This window comes from Brachyhypopomus gauderio, unplaced genomic scaffold, assembly GCF_052324685.1.
Source record: "Brachyhypopomus gauderio isolate BG-103 unplaced genomic scaffold, BGAUD_0.2 sc80, whole genome shotgun sequence".
Classification (NCBI taxonomy): Eukaryota; Metazoa; Chordata; class Actinopteri; order Gymnotiformes; family Hypopomidae; genus Brachyhypopomus; species Brachyhypopomus gauderio.
In genome coordinates, this window is record NW_027506901.1 from 147501 (window position 1) to 173327 (window position 25827).

The following is a 25827-nucleotide window of genomic DNA, read 5'->3' on the forward strand; positions in this document are numbered from 1 at the left end:
ATACATACACACATGCACACACACACAAGCATACATACACACATGCACACACACACAAGCATACAAACACACATGCACACACACACAAGCATACATACACACATGCACACACACACAAGCATACATACACACATGCACACACACACAAGCATACATACACACATGCACACACACATAAGCATACATACACACATGCACACACACACAAGCATACATACACACATGCACACACACACAAGCATACATACACACATGCACACACACACAAGCATACATACACACATGCACACACACACAAGCATACATACACACATGCACACACACACAAGCACACATACACACATGCACACACACACAAGCATACATACACACATGCACACACACATAAGCATACATACACACATGCACACACACACAAGCATACATACACACATGCACACACACACAAGCATACATACACACATGCACACACACATAAGCATACATACACACATGCACACACACACAAGCATACATACACACATGCACACACACATAAGCATACATACACACATGCACACACACATAAGCATACATACACACATGCACACACACACAAGCATACATACACACATGCACACACACACAAGCATACATACACACATGCACACACACATAAGCATACATACACACATGCACACACACACAAGCATACATACACACATGCACACACACATAAGCATACATACACACATGCACACACACACAAGCATACATACACACATGCACACACACACAAGCATACATACACACATGCACACACACATAAGCATACATACACACATGCACACACACACAAGCATACATACACACATGCACACACATAAGCATACATACACACATGCACACACACACAAGCATACATACACACATGCACACACACATAAGCATACATACACACATGCACACACACATAAGCATACATACACACATGCACACACACACAAGCATACATACACACATGCACACACACATAAGCATACAAACACACATGCACACACACATAAGCATACAAACACACATAAATACACAAACATACACATACACAAACACACAATCACACAAGCCTGAACCTTTCCTGATAAAAATTTATTCAAAAGTACCCTCGAACAATATCAAAAACATTTTACAGCAAAAATATGAGTACCCTACACACATTCACACACACACACTCACTCACACACACTCACACTCACACACACTCACGCTCACACACACTCACACACACTCACACACACTCACACACACTCACACACACTCACACACACACACTCAGTCACACACTCAGTCACACACACACTCACGTAGACGTCCAGTCTGAGGGAGGGCACAGCGGGGGGTTCTGCCAGTGACAGCACCATCAGCAGTGTCCCAGTCAACAGCTCCATCAGGTAGAACAGGTGGTTGTGCACAAACATGTAGGAGACCAGCGCCCGGGCACTCCGGGGATGGGTGTAAAATTTATCATTATTCTCCCCTTCCTGGAAGGAACACACACACAGAGACACACACACATGTACAGGCACACACACAGTTCACAAACACCTTGGTTTACTTTATACACACAGAAGCTCTATAGGACTTCTACCTGAAGTCAGTCAGAAATAAACGTGAAATAAAACTGAATCACACTGGTGTGGACACATCACTGTTGTTTTGTTCATCAACACTTATGTTAACATGTGCTTCTCCATTCAACAGTGTGTGTGCATGCTTTTGAACTATTACTTGTAGATATATAGCTGCTTCCTGGTAGTTCATTTCCCAGCTCTGCCGCAAAGAACTCTGGGATCTTGAGTCCAAGGGACCCGGGAGGTTTACGTTGTTGACAGTGTCATAGTTCCCAACTCCATCTGGAAGGGACAGAGACAAACCCAATAACATTAGTCTCCCCCTCTGGTGGGTGTAGACGATAACGCCTCAGAATCTGTGTACCGCAGAGATCAGATGGGAGTGAGGAGTAAGGCGAAAGACACTCACACACTCACACTCACACACTGCATGAGTGTACGACTTCAGACCACAGCAACAACACCGTCACCACAACTCCACGCTGGCCCTCCACAGCAACAACCCGCCTACGCTCACACTGCGAGCAGCTACAACAGGTCCAGTGATGGAGGTGTGCAGGACTACATCAGGCAGAAAGCTCTTCTCCATCTACAGGTGCTCTCCAATCAACACCAGAGGCAGTAAATGATCCCATAAAGGAGAATAAGGAATCTCCAGGAACACCCCAGCAGCTCAGCGGAGCCACGCCCATCATGGAGGCTCTTGGAGTGAAGGCCACGCCCATCATGGAGGCTCTTGGAGTGAAGGCCACGCCCATCATGGAGGCTCTTGGAGTGAAGGCCACGCCCATCATGGAGGCTCTTGGAGTGAAGGCCACGCCCATCATGTGCCTCAATTCCATTTTTCCGTGACCTGCTTTTCTCTTTTACCTCTAAGTCAGACTGGGTCGTCCTGCCCCTGATCCACTAGCAAACACACCAGGTCACACCTGCAGGTCCCGGGACAGTAAGACTATGCTGTGTCTTATTTGAAAATGGTGAGGCACAAACTCCGTGTGGGTGAACAGGAGCGTCTGCGCTGGCGTTTGGTTGTAGTGGAGCTTCAGTGAGAGGGAAACAGAATTCAGGAACAGAATTCTTACGGAACAGAAACCAACGTCAAACCACAAAGTAACATTAAAACAGATCACCGTCAGAACAGACACGCTAGATTCAGGCTTTGCATCATATGGAAATCTCAAAGACGTGCGTCAACAAAACAGTTTATCATTATATATTTTTACCCACGATGCCTTGCACAGTTCTCCAACACTTCTGATACCCGTGTCCTCGTGAATGCACGCACTAAAACAATGATGGAGTCCTTCCATCATTTAAACCGAGGCGTGTCAGCGTTTCAGTGAGTTGCAGTACCACGCTGCTCCACATGGGGGCAGAACAATACAACAGAACACGGCCACCCACATGTGAGTTCTGTAGCTGTTCATCACCAAGTCACCACCAACCGCGCTCTGTGTCATATCATAGGTACAGATTAACCAGTTAAGCTCACATGTCAACTTCTCTATGATTCAGCGTGAGGCGTCTTTAAGAACTGGCGTTCCTGTGAGACGTCTGAATCTAGGGTGAGTTTGTCTAAGGACATAATCAATCAATCATAAATCCATTAACTTTCAGATCATTTGAAACACGCCTTTTCCCAGATTTAGTTTAATTCCAGTTGTGCTGTATGTCCTGCCTATAAAACAAATTAATGCCACTGGATTGGCTAAACACTGACGATATCATCCTAATTCCTGTGGAGGACAGAGATTATGACAGTGGACAGGAGTTACATCCTTGACGTGCAAGTCATCTCATGCACTGAACTCCACCAAAGCCATTTTGTGAAAAGCCAGGCAATTAATTGCTCCTCCAAGCACTGTACTGAAATTAAACGACCCCTGAGGAGAAAAGACCTCCCCACAAGGCTTTGGAGTCTCTCTGTGGATATTTGTGCTCGTTCAGTCCAAAGGGCATGTGTGAGATGAGGTATTCACGATGGACAGGAACTGCTGACACTACGTCCGGGGCATACAACTGTCTAAAATGGCTTTCTCTGCTGTTGCATTAACACTACCCTTGACAGGAACTAGGCGGCCCAAACCATTTAACCGGTCCCAGGCCGTTAAAACCGGTTTATTCCACCACCTCCATCAAACTTTTAGTACTGCTCATCCATGTTTTCCTGATATCTTCCAGACCAGATTCATCCATCACACTGCAGGAGAGTGGAGCATGATTCCTCACTCAGAACATGTGTGCACCACTCCAGGGACCTCCGTAAGACGGGGTTAGAGTTGTTAGGGTGAGTGTTAGGGGTTAGAGCGGTGAGTGTTAGGGGTTAGGGTGAGTGTTAGTGTTAGGGGTTAGAGCAGTGAGTGTTAGGGGTTAGAGCGGTGAGTGTTAGGGGTTAGAGCGGTGAGTGTTAGGGGTTAGAGCGGTGAGTGTTAGGGGTTAGAGTTGTTAGGGGTTAGAGCAGTGAGTGTTAGGGGTTAGGGTGAGGGGTTAGATCTGTTAGGATGAGTGTTAGGGGTTAGAGCGGTGAGTGTTAGGGGTTAGAGTTGTTAGGGGTTAGAGCAGTGAGTGTTAGGGGTTAGGATGAGGGGTTAGATCTGTTAGGATGAGTGTTAGGGGTTAGAGTGGTGAGTATTAGGGGTTAGAGTGAGGGGTTAGAGTTAGGGTGAGTGTTAGGGTTTAGGGTGAGTGTTAGGGTTTAGGGTGAGTGTTAGGGGTTAGAGCGGTGAGTGTTAGGGGTTAGAGCGGTGAGTGTTAGGGGTTAGAGCGGTGAGTGTTAGGGGTTAGAGGGGTGAGTGTTAGGGGTTAGAGGGGTGAGTGTTAGGGGTTAGAGGGGTGAGTGTTAGGGGTTAGGATGACGGGTTAGAGCTGTTGGGGGTTAGAGTTGTTAGTGTTAGAGTTGTTAGTGTTAGTAGGTCAAGTGTTAGTGCTGTTAGTGTTAGTAGGTTAAGTGTTAGTGTTGTTAATGTTAGTAGGTTAAGTGTTAGTGTTGTTAGTGTTAGGGTTGTTAATGTTAGTAGATGAAGTGTTAGTGTTGTTAGTGTTAATGTTGTTAGTGTTAGTGTTTTTAGTGTTAGTGTTTTTAGTGTTAGTGTTGTTAGTAGGTTAAGTGTTAGTGTTGTTAGTGTTAGTAGGTCAAGTGTTAGTGTTGTTAGTGTTAGTAGGTTTGATGTTAGTAGGTTAAGTGTTAGTATTTTTAGTGTTAGTGTTAATGATAGTGTCACTCACTCTCGTCCGGTCGCTCCGCCTCGTCGTCCCACGTTAAGATCAGCGGCACGTCGTCGTCCCCGGACATGCTGACAGGAGCCGGACTGCAGGACACTGTGGGGATATTCAGCCCTTAATGCACCGTGTGAAGGGGTGAGGTGTTGACATTGGCGTGAACACACGCCTGCCGTGTCGGGGACACGAACCACCGGCTGCTGAACACCGGACGTGCCGTTACCCCGTCCAACTCCCCCGGAGCTGCAGGACTGACGCGGGTCAGATGGAGGTTGTTGTTCCTCCCTACGGCAGCCGCACCTCGGTTATCGCACTCATGACTAACGCCTTTTTCTCTCGCTGTCTTTGTTTTCTGGTGTATAGTGCGTTATAATCTTCGCTGACTGATAAATGCAACTTTCCCAACAACGCAGTGAGAATAAAACAACACGAACGCAGCCGCACAAGACAAACAATGTTTTTACGACAGTGCCGTCGATCACGAAAAACCGTGTATTTCACAATAAAAGTCCTGAACGCTTATGACACTGTTTACGCGTCCGTTATATGAAAACTGCAGCGTTTATGACAGAAAAGAGACAATATTTAATATAATTTTAAAGTCACGGGTACACACAGTCTGTATACGTTTTTAAAAGACTTGGAGTAAGACAGTAAGAAAATTAAAGGTGTCGTCAACGAGCGTCATAGCAACCGCAGTCAACAATGTAAAGACCTCCGACCTTCACAAGTTCAGCTCGACTTTATCAGCTCAAACTTTATCTCTAACGTACTCCGTCCATATAATCTACCAAGAACTTGTGCTCTTCATTTTTAGACTGGAAAATCATCAAAACACAGTAAGTACAAGTTGAAGCTTTCTTGTTTTTAATCAGTACGACTACCACCTCGTTTTCTTTTCTGCCACTATTGCTTTTGATAGAATAAATAATATATTCTTTCACTTTTGTTAGTAATAATTTCGTGTTTACATTTTTTTCTCAATCTATAGCTATGGCATCTGAGCCGACTGTAGCGCCCCCTGTTGATGAACAAGCAGCACTCACACCCATCTCTCCAAACATGCTCTCCCAAGAAACCATTGACCCATTGAGGAAGAAACTGGTTTCTATCGAAAGTCAGCGCATTCTTGGGGTCCTGGACGAGTGCATCAGCAAAATGGAGCTGGTGGCTTCGCTCCCGTGCACACGGGGCCAGGCTAAGAACCTGCCACTGGGGCTCAGAGCAGAGGAAACCCGCTCCCTCATGGAGCACCTGTGTCAGGCAGAGGTGTACCACACTCTGGTCCTGCAGAAAGACCTGCGTGAGGAGATCAGGACAGATGAACTGAAGGCAGCCCAGACATCCGTCCAGAACTCCCTAATGGACCTTCTACGGGTCCTGAGGCCTCGCCTCTCTGTGGAGGCGGGGCTTATTGTCCCAGGGCTAATCACGGAGGAGCAGAAGCCGGTCGAGGCGTTGGTGAAGGGCCTGCGTGAACTCAGGGCTGTCCTGTTGGACAGGCTGCTGACCACCGCTGGAGAGGAGAGAGAACGCCAACAACGCACGCAGGAACTCAGACTGCGTCATCGTGCCAACATGGAACTGGTCACCACACTGGAAAAGGAAGTTGCCATGGCACTAAAGGACAGGGATGAAGAAGTAAGATAACAGTAGGGTGTCTCTCTCTCTCTCCCTGTCTTTCTCTGTCTCTATCTTTCCATTTCTCTCTCCCTCCCTCTCTCCATTTCTCTCTCCCTGTCTCTCTCTCCATCTTTCTGTCTCTCCCTGTCTCTCTCCCTGTCTTTCTCTCTCTCTATCTCTCCATTTCTCTCTCCCTCCCTCTGTTTCTCTCTCCGTCTCTCTCTCCCCCTGTCTTTCTCTCTCTCCCTCTTTCTCTCTCTCTATCTCTCCAGTTCTCTGAGGGAGCTCTCTCTACATTTATCTAGCCCTCTCCCTCCCTCTCTCTCTCTCTCTATTTCTCTTGCTCTATCTCTCTTCAGTCTATTCTCCTTGGTTTATTCCTCTGTCTTTCTGCCTGTCTCTCAGATCTCAAAGAAGGATGAGGTGATTTGGCAGTTGAAAAGTTCTCTGCACTTCATGGAGAAGACCTCAGACCACTACAAGCTGAGGACACGCAGAGACGCAGAGTGGCAGCACCAGTCAGACATGAAGACGTCCGAGGACAAACAAACTCGCCTGCAGGAGGAAGCCAACCAGCTGAGAGCCCAGCTTAGCAATCTCACCGTGGAGCACAGAGAGAAGGAGATGGCACTGCGCAAAGTGTGTGTGTGTGTATGTATGTGTGTTTGTGTGTGTATGTGTGTGTGAGAGTGTGTGTGTATGTATGTGTGTGTGTGTGTGTGTGTGTGTGAGAGAGAGAGTGTGTATGTGTGTGTGTGTGTGTGTGTGTGTGTGTGCTTTAGTGCACATTTAATTTGTATTCAATGTAATTCAGATGTAATGCAGTGGGTTTCTATAAACTGATACATGGTTGCTGTTTTTGCTCTGCAGAAGAATCAGAAGGTAGAGACTGAGATAGAGAACTGGATTCAGAAATATGATGTTGATATGGGGAGAAAACAGGTGAAAAACCTTCATGTATGACACACAATAATGGCACATCCACCATCTTTAACACCACGTCCCCATCTTATCGTGGCAGTGTTAACTGCATATTTGTGTGTGTGTGTAGATGGAGCTGGAGGAGATGTCTCAGGTGTATGAGGAGGAGGTGGTGGAACTGAGGCAGCTGGCGGAGCACTATGCCGTGATGGAGGTGGAGTTCACGCAGATCATGGAGGAACGGCGCCTGGCGAGGGAGCGCAGGGAGGAAGAGGAGAGAGACATGGTGATGAAGAGTCATGCTGCCACCATCATCCAGGCCTTCTGGAGAGGATGGCTCGTCCGCAAGGTCATGAGGTCAAAGGGCAAGAAGAGTAAGAAAGGCAAGAAGAGTAAGAAGAAATAATCCAGCAACAGATGAACTCGCAGGCGCACAACCCACGAACACGCAAATACACGACCTATGAACACGCAAATACACGACCCACGAACACACAAATACACGACCTACGAACACGCAAATACACGACCCACGAACACGCAAATACACGAACCACGAACACGCAATTACACGACCCACGAACACCCAATTACACGACCCACGAACACGCAAATACTCAACCCACGAACACGCAATTACACGACCCACGAACACGCAAATACTCAATCCACGAACACGCAAATACACAACCCACGAACACGCAAATACACGAACCACGAACACGCAATTACACGACCCACGAACACGCAAATACTCAACCCACGAACACGCAATTACACGACCCACGAACACGCAAATACTCAACCCACGAACACGCAAATACACGATCCACGAACACGCAAATACACGACCTACGAACACGCAAATACTCAACCCACGAACACGCAAATACACAACCCACGAACATGCAAATACTCAACCCACGAACACGCAAATACACGACCCACAAACACGCAAATACACGTGAACACAGGAACACACAAATACATGAATCGTGAGCACGTGAACACGCAAGTACACAAACACACAAACGCGCAAGTACACAAATATGAACACTGAAACATCAACATAATGAAAACACGCAAGTATATGAACACGTGAACACAGTGTGGTTGTTTTCTAAATGTTACATGTAAACCATGTAAATAATAAAATGTAAAAAAATAAATATTTTCCAGAAATATGAGGAACAAGCAGGATTATAGTCTCCTTAGCGGAGGATCTAAACCTGTCTGAGTATAGTGACAATGAATAACGTTATATATTGTATATTTACAATAATAATAACATTCTAACATTTTATATATAATAACAATATATAATTAATAACATATAACATTTTATATTCACAATGACAAAAGACAAAAGATCAGACTTTTAGAACCAAACGTCTTTGATACAAGTCTTTAATAGCAGGTCTTTCAAAACATGTACAGGTGGGTGTGCTATGTGTGCAAGTCTGCGTGTGCATGTCTCCTGTGCATATCTACACATGATACTAGGCCTGGGCGATATGTCGAGATTTTGAGAAATATCGATATATTTTCATACGAGATATAAGATGAGACAATATCGTTATATCGATATAGTCTATGTCGCGTTAGTTACACGTGTTATGGGTTGCGTACGAAACCGCTTACTTCCATACTGAATAGTCAGTGTTGTGCCAGTTCACAGCTTTTCTGAACTAGTTCAAGTTCAGTTCATACATGCTCAAAGTGAACAGTTCACGTTCAAAGTTCAGTTCATTTTACTTTTTTCGTGAGATATTCAAATGCTTTTTTTCACGATTTGGCTGTTGCGCAATCAAGGGGCGGACACAAATGCGAAGTAGAGAGTACAATCTCATTCGATTTTATTTCACATCTTACATTTGCAGACGACACGCGAGTGGACCGCGAATGACGTGGCATGATGAATAGAGAACTAACGCTTAATATACTAAAAGGCAGCGGAAATGACAAGGGCACAAAACTAGACCAAACAAGAGTACAACTAATTGTTACATACACCGACATGAACAAACACACGGGAAGCAAGTAACGGCCATACATGAACATGAAGACTAACAGAACATACATGTATTGCCAGGCACGATACCACGTTAGAGAACACAGAGACCAAACATGAACTGAAAACCTAAAACACTACGAACCTGAAAATGGAACAGAGACTTTAACCACACACAAACACGAAGCTAATCAAAACCACGAATCACAGATAAGGCGTGAATACGGCCGTGCACGTCCAACTAGGAAATAAAGAAACGACAGTGATCCCCGAAGGTATAGTCTGGACATAGGCTATATATACACACCAACTAGGAGATAAAGAAACGACAATGATCCCCGAAGGTATAGTCTTTACATAGGCAATACAAACACACACACACATTTGTAAAACTAAGACGAGCTAACACGGAACAGCTGAAACAGAGGGGCGTGACAAGAACAAGGAAAACATAAAAACGACGAGACTAGAAGGGGCGGAGCCAGACGTGACAACTACAAGCTAGAAATCACTATACGTACTATACGTGCTATGCCTACCCCGCTCTGCTGCAATTCATCACGGGTAACGTCGTGCGGAAGCCAGTATGTTATTAACTAGCCAGTATGTTAACTATTCTCAGCCGGACACTACGTTGCCCACAATGCATTGCGCACACAACGTCAAAACCATTTGTCTGGTGATACATGATTTAAGTGGCACCAGCGAGGGATTAACTTTCTCTCATTGCGTTTCAAAAGAGAAAACAGATGTCACTCAGTTTTCAATGGAAAACAAATTCCAACGTTCATTTACAGCAGTGGTTCTCAAACTTTTTCAATAATTCCCCACCTCAGAAGATGGGGAAATTCTATGCCCCACCACCAAAATGGCGCGCCCCACCGTTCATGACACAACGTGAACTAATTCACGTTCAAGTTATTAAAAAATGTGTTGCGTTCAGTTCAACGAACACAATGAGCGTGTTCAATGAACGCATCATTCACGCACAACACTATGAATAGTGAATTTACTTGAGTTTCTTTTTTAACAACTTCCGCCCTGCCCCGCCTCTCTTCCTCGCTCAAATCATTTGGGACGTAGATTTGACTTATTACTGCCTCTTTGTTATTACCTTTTGGGAAGAAAAAATATCGAGATATATATCGTATATCGCCATTCATCTTAAAAATATCGAGATATTATTTTTGCTCCATATCGCCCAGCCTTACATGATACACAGGTCTACATCTACAGATGTACATGTGCTGTTCCAGGTCTATGTGTGCAGGTGTACATGTGCTGCTCCAGGTCTATGTGTACAGGTCTGTGTGTGCTGCTCTAGGTCTATGTGTACAGGTCTGCGTGTGCCGATCCAGGTCTATGTGTACAGGTCTGCGTGTGCCGATCCAGATCTGTGTGTGCAGGTGTACGTGTGCTGTTCTGGGTCTACATCTGCAGGTCTCTTAGATGTAGAGTTTCAGTCCTGCTCAGTCTGTGTGAAGGACCTGTTATCGCTGTCTGTCCTGAGCTCACTAACAACATCTGCCCGATTCTGCATGTACAGCTGGATCTAAAAGAACACAAGAACAGAAGTTTTATTCTGTAATAACACCTCTGACTATTATATAATTACATACATCAAGAACATTTATTCTGTAATAACACCTCTGCCTATTATATAATTACATACATCAAGAACATTTATTCTGTAATAACACCTCTGCCTATTATATAATTACATACATCAAGAACATTTATTCTGTAATAACACCTCTGACTATTATATAATTACATACATCAAGAACATTTATTCTGTAATAACACCTCTGACTATTATATAATTACATACATCAAGAACATTTATTCTGTAATAACACCTCTGACTATTATATAATTACATACATCAAGAACATTTATTCTGTAATAACACCTCTGACTATTATATAATTACATACATCAAGAACATTTATTCTGTAATAACACCTCTGCCTATTATATAATTACATACATCAAGAACATTTATTCTGTAATAACACCTCTGCCTATTATATAATTACATACATCAAGAACATTTATTCTGTAATAACACCTCTAGTAACTCATAACAATATGTACACAAGTTCCTAGATCTGGTCCCTTTAGTGCTACAGATCAACTGTAATGCAGTAAAGTAGTAAACAGCTCATATGTGCACACGTGTGTGTGTGTGTGTGCGCGCATACCTTCTCAAGCTGTTCTAGGGTGTCATCAACGTGAACACCCTGGGTTCCACCTGTGACCCCACCGGTCATGTGGTAAAGGTTAAGGGTTGCGACCTTTATCTGACCCAGCAGGAGTGTCTCTTTAGCAGCTGTGGCCTGGATGTGATTCCATGTAGATTCCTGTAAACACCACACCACCATCATTAACCAGTCCCACCAGGATTTCGCGGGTCTTTTTTGTGATTGTTGCGGGCTAAAATGTTTGATGTTGCGGGTGTTTTTCAAAAAAATTGCGATGGAAGTTGCGGTGTGTTTTTGCTTTTTTGTGAGTACATTACAATAGGGAGTAAATGTTGTATGGTTTCCTCTATTTAGTAGTACATTTTAATTATCTATTTACCTATTTATTCAGGGTTGCCAACTTTTCAAGATCGCTTGAAGTGAGATTTGAACCTGGAGGGGGTGGCGATTGGCGAACATTAATTGTTGACGGGGGGGGCGGGGTTAGCGAACGTAAGTTGTTACCAGGCGGCCTGTAAAATGGACACAAATTAAGTATTATATCGAGATCGATCGCCAGTGGTTGGCGCCAGAGCGAACTAGTAACTCATATATATGGATCAGAGATAAATAAACTTTATCTCAGTTTAAAGTTTAAACTTATAAACTTTATCTCAGACCATCGCCACTTGCGTGCGCTGCAGTGACTTCGCGGGCTACCGTTGCATTGTGGGGAATGTAGTGTTTGTGCGTGCAAAACACCATCGGGCGGCTGTGGCCTGCGGGCCGGTTCTAATAGTAATTAAATATCATCCAGGGCGCCATAGATAATCAATTCGCGGGTCGGATCTGGACAGTTTATCCCCGCTTTCATGTAGTGTACTGGGATACTGCTTTTCCCGATCTTTTTGCCGTTATTTTCGTCGCTCATGCTGCTTTCAGTCTGCTCCTCTTGAACGTATATATGGAAGTAAGGCGGGAGTTTGTCGACGTCACATCAATACGACATCAGTGATTGGTCAAATTTGCGGGAAAGTTGCGGTGATTGGCTGAAGTTGCAACACCGCCCTGAATTCGCGGGGTTTGCTTGAAGTTGCGTTGAAGTTGCAAATCGCGACTTTCTGGAGGGTCTGATTAACACCCCACCACCATCATTAACACCACCATCATTAACACCACGCCACCATCATTAACACCACCATCATTAACACCACCATCATTAACACCCCACCATCATTAACACCACGCCACCATAATTAACACCCCACCAACATCATTAACACCACCATCATTAACACCACGCCACCACCATTAACACCACGCCACCATAATTAACACCACACCACCATAATTAACACCATCATAATTAACACCACACCACCATAATTAACACCACACAACCATCATTAACACCCCACCACCATCATTAACACCACCATCATTAACACCACACCACCATCATTAACACCATCATCATTAACACCACCATCATTAACACCCCACCATCATCATTAACACCATCATCATTTACACCACATCATCATCGTTAACACCACCATCATTAACACCACACCATCATCATTAACACCACCATCATTAACACTCCACCATCATTAACACCACCATCCTCATTAACATCACCATCATTAACACCACCATCAACATCCCACCATCATCATTAACACCACCATCATTAACATCACACCATCATTGTTAACACCATCATCATTAACACCATCATCATTAACACCACTAAACCATCATTAACACCACCATCATCCTTAACATCACCATCATTAACACCACCATCATTAACACCACACCACCATCATAACACCACACACCACCCTCATTATCACCACACCATCATTAACACCACACCATCATTATTAACACCACACCACCCTCATAACATCATCACCATTAACACCACCATCATTAACACCACACGACTGTCATTAACATCACACTCTCATTAATAGCATTCTCTTCTGTTAACACAAAATGCCTTTCATTAACACAACAAACCTAACCCAACACAATACAGACTCAACAAACAGCAGACATACACCATACACTGAACCCAACACACGAATCACATCCAAGCCAATGAGCAGATTCAGCAGGACTTCTTCTTGCAGAAGATGCCTGAATATGTACTGTATGTACAGGGTGGTGTTGTGGGTGGTGTTGAGGGTGTAGCGTGGGCGGGCCTGTACCCATCTGAATATGTATGTGCAGGGTGGTGTTGTGGGTGGTGTTGAGGGTGTAGCGTGGGCGGGCCTGTACCCATCTGAATATGTATGTACAGGGTGGTGTTGAGGGTGTAGCGTGGGCGGGCCTGTACCCATCTGAATATGTATGTGCAGGGTGATGTTGTGGGTGGTGTTGTGGGTGGTGTTGTGGGTGTAGCGTGGGCGGGCCTGTACCCATCTGAATATGTATGTACAGGGTGGTGTTGTAGGTGGTGTTGAGGGTGTAGCGTGGGCGGGCCTGTACCCATCTGAATATGTATGTACAGGGTGGTGTTGTAGGTGGTGTTGTGGGTGGTGTTGTGGGTGTAGCGTGGGCGGGCCTGTACCCATCTGAATATGTATGTGCAGGGTGGTGTTGTGGGTGGTGTTGTGGGTGTAGCGTGGGCGGGCCTGTACCCATCTGAATATGTATGTGCAGGGTGATGTTGTGGGTGGTGTTGTGGGTGTAGCGTGGGCGGGCCTGTACCCATCTGAATATGTATGTGCAGGGTGGTGTTGTAGGTGGTGTTGTGGGTGTAGCGTGGGTGGGCCTGTACCCATCTGAATATGTATGTACAGGGTGGTGTTGTAGGTGGTGTTGTGGGTGTAGCGTGGGCGAGCCTGTACCCATCTGAATATGTATGTACAGGGTGGTGTTGTAGGTGGTGTTGTGGGTGGTGTTGTGAGTGGTGTTGTGGGCGGGCCTGTACCCATCTGAATATGTATGTACAGGGTGATGTTGTGGGTGGTGTTGTGGGCGAGCCTGTACCCATCTGAATATGTATGTACAGGGTGGTGTTGTAGGTGGTGTTGTGGGTGGTGTTGTGGGCGAGCCTGTACCCATCTGAATATGTATGTACAGGGTGATGTTGTGGGTGGTGTTGTGGGTGGTGTTGTGGGTGTAGCGTGGGCGGGCCTGTACCCATCTGAATATGTATGTACAGGGTGGTGTTGTAGGTGGTGTTGTGGGTGGTGTTGTGGGCGGGCCTGTACCCATCTGAGCGTCTGGGAGAGGGCGGAGTCCAGTTGACTCTGCAGCTGGGACAGCGTGTTGTTGTGGCTCAGCAGCCGGGCACTTTGCTCCTGGACGTAGCGGTGTAGCTGAGCGCCCTCACCCACACGCTCCTGCTCCACCTCACCACGCCTGCTCTCCAGGTGCTGCCGCATACACACCAGCGTAGCGAAGCGACCCATGAGCTGCCCGGCATCCTCAAACTGGGAAACAGACAGAAGAGGAGATAGTGTGGGTTAGCTCATGAACCTGCCCAGTACCATCAGAGGAGGAGGACATCACCAGCATGTACTAATACTCCAGTAAACACCACTATACTACCAGATCAGTAAACACCACATATATCACTATACTACCAGATCAGTAAACACCACATATATCACTATACTACCAGATCTGTAAACACCACATATATCACTACACTACCAGATCTGTAAACACCACATATATCACTACACTACCAGATCTGTAAACGTCACATATATCACTATACTACCAGATCAGTAAAGACCACATATATCACTATACTACCAGATCTGTGAACACCACATATATCACTATACTACCAGATCTGTAAACGTCACATATATCACTATACTACCAGATCAGTAAAGACCACATATATCACTATACTACCAGATCAGTAAACACCACGTATATCACTATACTACCAGATCAGTAAACACCACGTATATCACTATACTACCAGATCAGTAAACAAAACATATATCACTATACTACCAGATCAGTAAACACCATGTATATCACTATACTTCCAGATCAGTAAACACCACGTATATCACTATACTACCAGATCAGTAAACACCATTTATATCACTATACTACCAGATCAGTAAACACCATTTATATCACTATACTACCAGATCATTAAACATGACGTATATCACTATACTACCAGATCAGTAAACACCACCTATATCACTATACTACCAGATCAGTTTGATCACCAACCACTACAATAGACCAACTACTACAGTAGACCAACCACTACAATAGACCAACTACTACAGTAGACCAACCACTACAATAGACCAACTACTACAGTAGACTAACCACTACAATAGACCAACTACTACAGTAGACCAACCACTACAATAGAGCAACTACTACAGTAGACCAACCACTACAGTAGACCAACTACTACAGTAGACCAATCACTACAATAGACCAACCACTACAGTAGACCAACCACTACAATAGACCAACTACTACAGTAGACCAACCACTACAATAGACCAACTACTACAATAGACCAACCACTACAATAGACCAACTACTACAGTAGACTAACCACTACAATAGACCAACTACTACAGTAGACCAATCACTACAATAGACCAACTACTACAGTAGACCAACCACTACAATAGACCAACTACTACAGTAGACCAACCACTACAATAGACCAACCACTACAGTAGATCAACTACAACAGTAGACCAACCATTACAATAGACCAACCACAACTGTAGACCAAACACTACAATAGACCAACCACTACAATAGACCAACCATTACAATAGACCAACCACTACAATAGACAAATCACTACAATAGACCAACCACTACAATAGACCAACTACTACAGTAGACTAACCACTACAATAGACCAACTACTACAGTAGACCAATCACTACAATAGACCAACTACTACAGTAGACTAACCACTACAATAGACCAACTACTACAGTAGACCAACCACTACAATAGACCAACCACTACAGTAGATCAACTACAACAGTAGACCAACCATTACAATAGACCAACCACAACAGTAGACCAAACACTACAATAGACAACCACTACAATAGACCAACCACTACAATAGACCAACCACAACAGTAGACCAACCATTACAATAGACCAACCACTACAATAGACAAATCACTACAATAGACCAACCACTACAGTAGACCAACCACTACAATAGACCAACCACTACAGTAGAATAACCACTACAGTAGAATAGCCACTACAGTAGACCAACCACTACAGTAGACCAACCACTACAATAGACCAACCACCACCAACCACTAACTTCATGTTTGTAACTTGGTCAAGGTTCATATGTTCATATATCTTTTCATTTCACATATGAAAGGCAGTGAGGCGTTCACACCTTCTTAGACGTCTGGAGGACGCTGTCTAAGAACGTCCAGTACGTCCTAGCTCGCTCCACTCGTGCCTGCAGTTGCTCTCTCCTAGCCAACAGGGCGGCGATGTGTGTGTGTAACTGCTGCAGGTCCTGCTCTCGAGCTCTCACTACAGCCCTCTCTGCCTCTGCCTTCCTCCACCCCCTCGCTAGCTTGGCATCATTCTCCTACACAGAGGGCAAAGGGGGAGAGAGAGAGAGAGAGAGAGAGAGAGAGAGAGAGAGAGAAACCGAGGAGGGGGGGTCAGATATATCAGTCTACACAAAGACAGAGATATCAAGTCTGCACAGAAACAAACAGATATCAGTCAACATCAAGACAGAAATCAGTATACACAGAGACAGACAGATATCAGTCTACAATGAGACAGACGGATATCAAATTTACACAGAGACAGATATATCAGTCTACACAAAGACAGAGATATCAGTCTGCACAGAGACAGACAGATATCAGTCTGCACAGAGACAGACAGATATCGGTATACACAGAGACAGACAGATATCAGTCTACACAAAGACAGAAATCAATATACACAGAGACAGACATATCAGTCTATGCAAAGACAGAGATATCAGTCTACACACAGACAGAGATATCAGTCTACACAGAGACAGAAATCAATATACACAGAGACAGACATATCAGTCTACGCAAAGACAGAGATATCAGTCTGCAGAGACAGATATCAGTCTACACAGATAGACAGATATCAGTCTACACAGTGACACAGATATCAGTCTACACAGAGACAGACAGATATCAGTCTACACAGTGACAGATATCAGTCTACACAGAGACAGACAGATATCAGTCTACACAGAGACACACAGATATCAGTCTACACAGTGAGCTTGCTGACATACTTTGAGAAACTTGTCGAACTTGAGCAAAGACTCCTTAAGTTCTTCTTCTTTCCTCCTGATTATGACTCTCCTCTGTCTAAAACTCTCTTTCTTCACCTCAAACTCCTTAACACACACACACACACACACACATATATATATATATATATATATATATATATATATATATATATATATATAGAGAGAGAGAGAGAGAGAGAGAGAGAGAGAGAGAGAGAGGGTTGAGCTCCATAACGGTGGTAGTGAGACCAGCGCTGGTGTGCAGGGTTAACCCGCCGTGCCATCGTCTACCTCCCGTTTATCGTGAAGAGCCTCGTCGGTCTGCCGGATCTCCTTCCGTTTCTCCAGCAGGCGCGTGGCGTTGGTTCGCCGGTCGCCCTCGTGCATGGCGCCCCTACGGTAGTGGGAGACAACTTAAAACTTATCAAATTAATTTGAGTTTTCATCTTTTAGATTTAATTTAGTTTTGCTGTTATGAATTTTGTCAGATGTAGAGCTCAAGTCTGGTATTGTTGACATGCAATAAAGCTCTCGAATTACTTTAATAATAATTACAATAATTAACAAATCAAATACGTTAAGATTTGCTCTTCGAAAACTGTCCTAAAGTAGTCCTCCAGATTTAAAGACATCCTTTTCTGTCTTTTCCACTTAGACAAACAGTCCGCGTGTTATCGTGCAAACTGAGCTCAACTTTCTAAGTTACTCTTTTTGTTTTTTAAGCAGTGTTACTACGGCAACAAAAGGAGTGCACGTGCCGCCCTCTAGTGGTTAAATATATATTTATTAGTGCTGGAACGTGCGTGTGGGCAAAGTTTTATTTTTGTATTATATTGGCGTAGTTTTATTAACCTGACTGATATACGGTGACCTTATGGCTTGGATCCGTTATTATTTTTTTATTTTAGGTTCAGTGCACATTTCAGTGTTCGACTGTGTTTGTGGCAATATGAATAAAACTCACAGTTTCTTCTCTTCAGATAATATAAATAATTTATTTGTGAGTAATGTATGCGAACACCAAAAGTATCTTTTTGTAATTAGATGTAGCTGGTGGACGTGAATAAACTATTTCTCTAATAAGTATGCGTAAGTGTTTTTCTGTGTTGCTTTGTTTCGTTGTGTGTGCGCGCGCTCGCGTCCACCATAATTTATCTTTAATAACACATCATACATCATCAATAATCCAGCGATGTCTCTCTTGTTTTTAAGACTTCTGTTATGAATTCTTGGCACCATTATAAACGTCAAATAAAGACCTTTAAGGGTAGGAATTGGGGATTAATATAATATTTTAACTCACGTAGTAGTACAATTAATGTCTTCCTCTATTCCAAATGAAATGATATTGAATTAGGCGACCTGCCTAACCGTTGAAGGGTTAAACTACAACACATACTACAAGGGCTCATAACGTGTTGTAGTTTAAACTACATGTGTTGAAATTTAACACATGAGTTTAGTGTAGTTTAACACAGGGGTGTGTTGTAGTTTAATACATGGGTGTGTTGTAATTTAACACAGGTGTGTGTCGTAGTTTAACATGGATGTGTTGTAGTGTGTGGGTGTGTTGTACTTTATTATAAGTATATTAGAATGACTTGTGTGGTCTTTTATTTTGTCTAATATTTTTTGTCTGACTTTGTCCTATAATCTTTCTTTGTTTTGAATTTCCAGGTTTGTGTGGCATTTGTGTGTCCTGTGTGCTGCCCCCACACACCCAGCAACATTCATTATTAAAGGACAACACACACGCAGGTCACACTGGACACTGGGCTTTGAGAGCACCTCTGGGTTTATGCTAATAGAGCCACTTTGACATAATGCCTTATTGATGGGATGAGAAAGGGAGGGAGAGGGAGGGAGGAAGAGAGAGCTGTGTATGTTAGTTTGATATGTGTTGCATATCATTTAATCTCTGCAGTGGTTGTGTTTGCACAGTAAACAATACATGAGCGAGTGAATGGCAGATGTCAGAATGTACACACACGCACACACACGCACAGAAGGTGAAGACGAGAATTAATTTAGCATAAATTGACAGGATCATCTTCATAATATATGATGAACTACTCATGTAAAACCAAAACAAATGTTTTCATATAGTGCGTTTACAACACATATTTTCACAAAGCAGCTTGGCAAATGTATGGACCCAGAGCCCTAATGAGAAAGCCAGAGGCACAGTGTCCAGGCAGAACTCCCTGGATGGGATTACGGAAGAAACCCAGACTCCAGAGGGGCCTCTAATAGACAGACCTGCATTATTACATTATGTTTAGTGTGTGTAGACACTTCAGTGTAGGTGTAGGAGTCTCAGCTACTTCAGTGGTGGGGGAGATCTTTCTGCATCCACTGGAGTAGATGGAGTGGGTGGATGGATGTGGAGTAGATGGAGTGGGTGGATGAATATGGAGTAGATGGTGTGGGTGGATGGATGTGGAGTAGATGGAGTGGGTGGGTGGATGTGGAGTAGATGGTGTGGGTGGATGGATGTGGAGTAGATGGAGTGGGTGGGTGGATGGATGTGGAGTAGATGGAGTGGGTGGATGGATGTGCAGTAGATGGTGTGGGTGGATGGATGTGGAGTAGATGGTGTGGGTGGATGGATGTGGAGTAGATGGAGTGGGTGGATGGATGTGGAGTAGATGGTGTGGGTGGATGGATGTGGAGTAGATGGAGTGGGTGGATGGATGTGGAGTAGATGGTGTGGGTGGATGGATGTGGAGTAGATGGTGTGGGTGGATGGATGTGGAGTAGATGGTGTGGGTGGATGGATGTGGAGTAGATGGAGTGGGTGGATGGATGTGGAGTAGATGGAGTGGGTGGATGGATGTGGAGTAGATGGAGTGGGTGGATGGATGTGGAGTAGATGGTGTGGGTGGATGGTGTGGGTGGATGGATGTGGAGTAGATGGTGTGGGTGGATGGATGTGGAGTAGATGGAGTGGGTGGATGGATGTGGAGTAGATGGTGTGGGTGGATGGATGTGGAGTAGATGGTGTGGGTGGATGGATGTGGAGTAGATGGTGTGGGTGGATGGATGTGGAGTAGATGGAGTGGGTGGATGGATGTGGAGTAGATGGTGTGGGTGGATGGATGTGGAGTAGATGGAGTGGGTGGATGGATGTGGAGTAGATGAAGTGGGTGGATGGATGTGGAGTAGATGGAGTGGGTGGATGGATGTGGAGTAGATGGTGTGGGTGGATGGAGTGGGTGGATGGATGTGGAGTAGATGGTGTGGGTGGATGGATGTGGAGTAGATGGTGTGGGTGGATGGATGTGGAGTAGATGGAGTGGGTGGGTGGATGGATGTGGAGTAGATGGTGTGGGTGGATGGATATGAGGTAGATGGAGTGGGTGGATGGATGTGGAGTAGATGGTGTGGGTGGATGGATGTGGAGTAGATGGTGTGGGTGGATGGATGTGGAGTAGATGGAGTGGGTGGGTGGATGGATGTGGAGTAGATGGTGTGGGTGGATGGATATGAGGTAGATGGAGTGGGTGGATGGATGTGGAGTAGATGGTGTGGGTGGATGGATATGGAGTAGATGGTGTGGGTGGATGGATGTGGAGTAGATGGAGTGGGTGGATGGATGTGGAGTAGATGGTGTGGGTGGATGGATGTGGAGTAGATGGAGTGGGTGGGTGGATGGATGTGGAGTAGATGGTGTGGGTGGATGGATATGAGGTAGATGGAGTGGGTGGATGGATGTGGAGTAGATGGTGTGGGTGGATGGATGTGGAGTAGATGGAGTGGGTGGATGGATGTGGAGTAGATGGTGTGGGTGGATGGATGTGGAGTAGATGGGGTGGGTGGATGGATGTGGAGTAGATGGTGTGGGTGGATGGATGTGGAGTAGATGGAGTGGGTGGATGGATGTGGAGTAGATGGTGTGGGTGGATGGATGTGGAGTAGATGGTGTGGGTGGATGGATGTGGAGTAGATGGAGTGGGTGGATGGATGTGGAGTAGATGGAGTGGGTGGATGGATGTGGAGTAGATGGTGTGGGTGGATGGATGTGGAGTAGATGGAGTGGGTGGATGGATGTGGAGTAGATGGTGTGGGTGGATGGATGTGGAGTAGATGGTGTGGGTGGATGGATGTGGAGTAGATGGAGTGGGTGGATGGATGTGGAGTAGATGGTGTGGGTGGATGGATGTGGAGTAGATGGAGTGGGTGGATGGATGTGGAGTAGATGAAGTGGGTGGATGGATGTGGAGTAGATGGAGTGGGTGGATGGATGTGGAGTAGATGGTGTGGGTGGATGGAGTGGGTGGATGGATGTGGAGTAGATGGTGTGGGTGGATGGATGTGGAGTAGATGGTGTGGGTGGATGGATGTGGAGTAGATGGAGTGGGTGGGTGGATGGATGTGGAGTAGATGGTGTGGGTGGATGGATATGAGGTAGATGGAGTGGGTGGATGGATGTGGAGTAGATGGTGTGGGTGGATGGATGTGGAGTAGATGGTGTGGGTGGATGGATGTGGAGTAGATGGAGTGGGTGGGTGGATGGATGTGGAGTAGATGGTGTGGGTGGATGGATATGAGGTAGATGGAGTGGGTGGATGGATGTGGAGTAGATGGTGTGGGTGGATGGATATGGAGTAGATGGTGTGGGTGGATGGATGTGGAGTAGATGGAGTGGGTGGATGGATGTGGAGTAGATGGTGTGGGTGGATGGATGTGGAGTAGATGGAGTGGGTGGGTGGATGGATGTGGAGTAGATGGTGTGGGTGGATGGATATGAGGTAGATGGAGTGGGTGGATGGATGTGGAGTAGATGGTGTGGGTGGATGGATGTGGAGTAGATGGTGTGGGTGGATGGATGTGGAGTAGATGGGGTGGGTGGATGGATGTGGAGTAGATGGGGTGGGTGGATGGATGTGGAGTAGATGGTGTGGGTGGATGGATGTGGAGTAGATGGAGTGGGTGGATGGATGTGGAGTAGATGGTGTGGGTGGATGGATGTGGAGTAGATGGAGTGGGTGGATGGATGTGGAGTAGATGGTGTGGGTGGATGGATGTGGAGTAGATGGAGTGGGTGGATGGATGTGCAGTAGATGGAGTGGGTGGATGGATGTGGAGTAGATGGTGTGGGTGGATGGATGTGGAGTAGATGGTGTGGGTGGATGGATGTGGAGTAGATGGTGTGGGTGGATGGATGTGGAGTAGATGGTGTGGGTGGATGGATGTGGAGTAGATGGTGTGGGTGGATGGATGTGGAGTAGATGGTGTGGGTGGATGGATGTGGAGTAGATGGTGTGGGTGGATGGATGTGGAGTAGATGGAGTGGGTGGATGGATGTGGAGTAGATGGTGTGGGTGGATGGATGTGGAGTAGATGGAGTGGGTGGATGGATGTGCAGTAGATGGTGTGGGTGGATGGATGTGGAGTAGATGGTGTGGGTGGATGGATGTGGAGTAGATGGAGTGGGTGGATGGATGTGGAGTAGATGGTGTGGGTGGATGGATGTGGAGTAGATGGAGTGGGTGGATGGATGTGGAGTAGATGTCCACATCGGTTCCACCACTGGGACAGTTTCTGGAATTCCACTCCACTTCCATTCCGTTCTGTTCCTGTTCCGTTCTATTCCTGTTCCTGTTCCATTCTGTTGTGTTCCTGTTCCTGTTCTGTTCTGTTGTGTTCCTGTTCTTTGCTCTTCTGTTCCTGTTCTATTATCCTGCACCTGAAGTATAGATTGTATATTGTATAGATATAAATTTTCATCACCTGAAATATTTGTAAAATCATGCTGTCATTACTCCATAGTAGAGAGAAGATTAGTACTCCATCTCTAATATAGGGGACTAGTAGTCCTTCCCTATGGGGACTAGTTATCTGTCTCTAATATAGGGGACTAGAAGTCCATCCCTAATATGGGGATTAGTTATCTGTCTCTAATATAGGGGACTAGAAGTCCTCCCCTAATATGGGGATTAGTTATCTGTCTCTAATATAGGGGACTAGAAGTCCTCCCCTAATATGGGGACTAGTTATCTGTCTCTAATATAGGGGACTAGAAGTCCTCCCCTAATATGGGGATTAGTTATCTGTCTCTAATATAGGGGACTAGAAGTCCTCCCCTAATATGAGGATTAGTTATCTGTCTCTAATATAGGGGACTAGTAGTCCTTCCCTATGGGGACTAGTTATCTGTCTCTAATATAGGGGACTAGTAGTCCTTCCCTATGGGGATTAGTTATCTGTCTCTAATGTGGGGATTTGTAATATGTTTAAAGTGGATATTATTATTCTACCCCCTTATGGAGATTGGTGTTCCACCATAATGAGAATGAGTACACCTCTCGTTCTCCATCTCTAAGACATGAGGTACTGCCTCTAGAGCATGGGGCAGTTGGTGGGGCAGTTGGTGGGGTGGGGTGGATATGCACCATGATAATGTCTAAATCTCAGTCTAAATCCTAGTGTTAACACTTCACCTCCAATTGGTTTGCTGGTTAATATGCTAGCTTGTTAGCAGAGGTGGGGACTCGAGTCACATGACTTGGACTCGAGTCAGACTCGAGTCATTAATATTAAGACTTTTGACTTGACTTGAAAAAATATTCAGAGACTTAGACTTGACTTGGACTTTTACACCAATAACTTGGGACTTGAATTGGACTTGAACCTGTTTACTTGCAAAGACTTGATTTTTTTTTACCCCAAATCTAAATTTTAAAACGCATATTAATATTTATAGTGTGCCCCATTAATTTCATTTCCGTCCTTCTGACGCAGACCGGTCCTCTGCTTTTCCACACGTGTGTGTGTGCGTGAGCTGCAGCACAACCAATCAAATGGGGGGGGTTGGCGAACGTAAATTTTTACCGGGCGGGGTGTAAAATGTACACAAATTAAGTATTATATCGCGATCGATCGATCGCCAGTGGTTGGTGCCAGAGCGAACTAGTAACTCATTGAATCATAGATGTGGATCAGAGGTAAATAAACTAGATTTTTTTTCCGGCGTGAGAAATCGGATGTGTAGCGTGAAAGCGTGTGAAGACGGTCAAATGCGTCTCACGCTCAATGCGTGAGAGTTGGCAACCCTGGGTTCTGTATCTGAACTCGGGGAAGAGAGCCTCTCTCTGTCACTATCATAATATCCAGTTCTATCTCAACATGGATTGTGTATTTGAAAACATCTACGTCGAGAAAAAAATATATTGACAAAAGTGGAGCGAGTTTTCAGCTATGGGGACATCATTCATCGTGCACAAATGACATACAGACTTTTGGCCAGCAAATGCAATGCAGAATAGTTTACTGAAATGTCTAAAGTTGCAGATTCCTGTTAATTGTTCAGTTCTTATATTTGTTTGTCTTGTGTCACTCACACATGTTCTCCAAGAAACCAGATAAGAGAAGAGAGGGAAAATGCTGTTATGGTTCTTTGTATTGTACTGTGAAAATATCAGCACTTTTTATTTGAACATGGAGTTCTACTTATGACTTTTTCACAGAATATTTATTTCTGGAAAATTGTAGTTTAAAGTATGAATATTTTTGCAGCTAAGTTTAACAAATTGAACTGTGCAATAAAGAGGTGTAATTTTATTTTATTTTTTAATACTTCGTGTTTTCAGTTGCACATGTTTTATCAAGATTTGAGGAGAATACAGATTTAAAAAAGAACGCATGTCTATTATTTACATTTAAAATATACCTGCAACATTGGTAAAAAAAAAAAAAAAAAAAGACTCGAAAGGACTTGAAATTCCAAGTTTCAGACTTGGGACTTGACTTGACTGTTGCCTGTCTTGACTCGAGACTTGACTTGACTTGAGTGTCTTTGCTTGAGACTTGACTCGGGACTTGAGGTATAAAGACTTGGACTTACTTGAGACTTGCAAAACACTGACTTGGTCCCACCTCTGCTTGTTAGCTCACTCCTAGCCATCAGAGATCAGCCTTGTGGGTCATGGGAGGAAGACATGTTGCTAACACGTAACATACAGCATAGCCAAC

At 44.8% G+C, this 25827-nt stretch overlaps 3 protein-coding genes across 3 annotated transcripts in view; 1 reads left to right on the forward strand and 2 right to left on the reverse strand.

The window, feature by feature from the left end:
* The window catches only part of tpcn1 (two pore segment channel 1), a 36105-nt gene extending 31129 nt beyond the window's left edge, over nucleotides 1-4976 (reverse strand). The window contains exons 1-3 of the mRNA XM_076991062.1: nucleotides 4836-4976; nucleotides 1768-1892; nucleotides 1344-1520 (exon numbers count right to left, since the gene is read on the reverse strand). Coding sequence (XP_076847177.1) covers nucleotides 1344-1520; nucleotides 1768-1892; nucleotides 4836-4902 — 369 coding nt within the window. The 5' untranslated portion in view covers nucleotides 4903-4976. The remainder of the gene's footprint in view (nucleotides 1-1343; nucleotides 1521-1767; nucleotides 1893-4835) is intronic.
* A 553-nt stretch (nucleotides 4977-5529) lies between these two features.
* On the forward strand, nucleotides 5530-8342 carry drc10 (dynein regulatory complex subunit 10). The gene is made up of 5 exons (XM_076991063.1): nucleotides 5530-5668; nucleotides 5821-6470; nucleotides 6858-7091; nucleotides 7323-7394; nucleotides 7504-8342. Exons 2-5 carry the CDS (start codon nucleotides 5823-5825, stop codon nucleotides 7777-7779), a joined length of 1230 nt encoding a protein of 409 aa, XP_076847178.1. The 5' UTR covers nucleotides 5530-5668; nucleotides 5821-5822; the 3' UTR covers nucleotides 7780-8342.
* Nucleotides 8343-10270: 1928 nt separating this feature from the next.
* Nucleotides 10271-18552, reverse strand: cfap73 (cilia and flagella associated protein 73). Its single transcript, XM_076991056.1, has 7 exons — nucleotides 18430-18552; nucleotides 18145-18247; nucleotides 17854-17958; nucleotides 16954-17154; nucleotides 14795-15016; nucleotides 11589-11747; nucleotides 10271-10936 (listed from the first exon to the last, which is right to left on the reverse strand). Exons 1-7 carry the CDS (start codon nucleotides 18483-18485, stop codon nucleotides 10844-10846), a joined length of 939 nt encoding a protein of 312 aa, XP_076847171.1. The 5' UTR covers nucleotides 18486-18552; the 3' UTR covers nucleotides 10271-10843.
* Between the last annotated feature and the right edge of the window lie 7275 nt (nucleotides 18553-25827).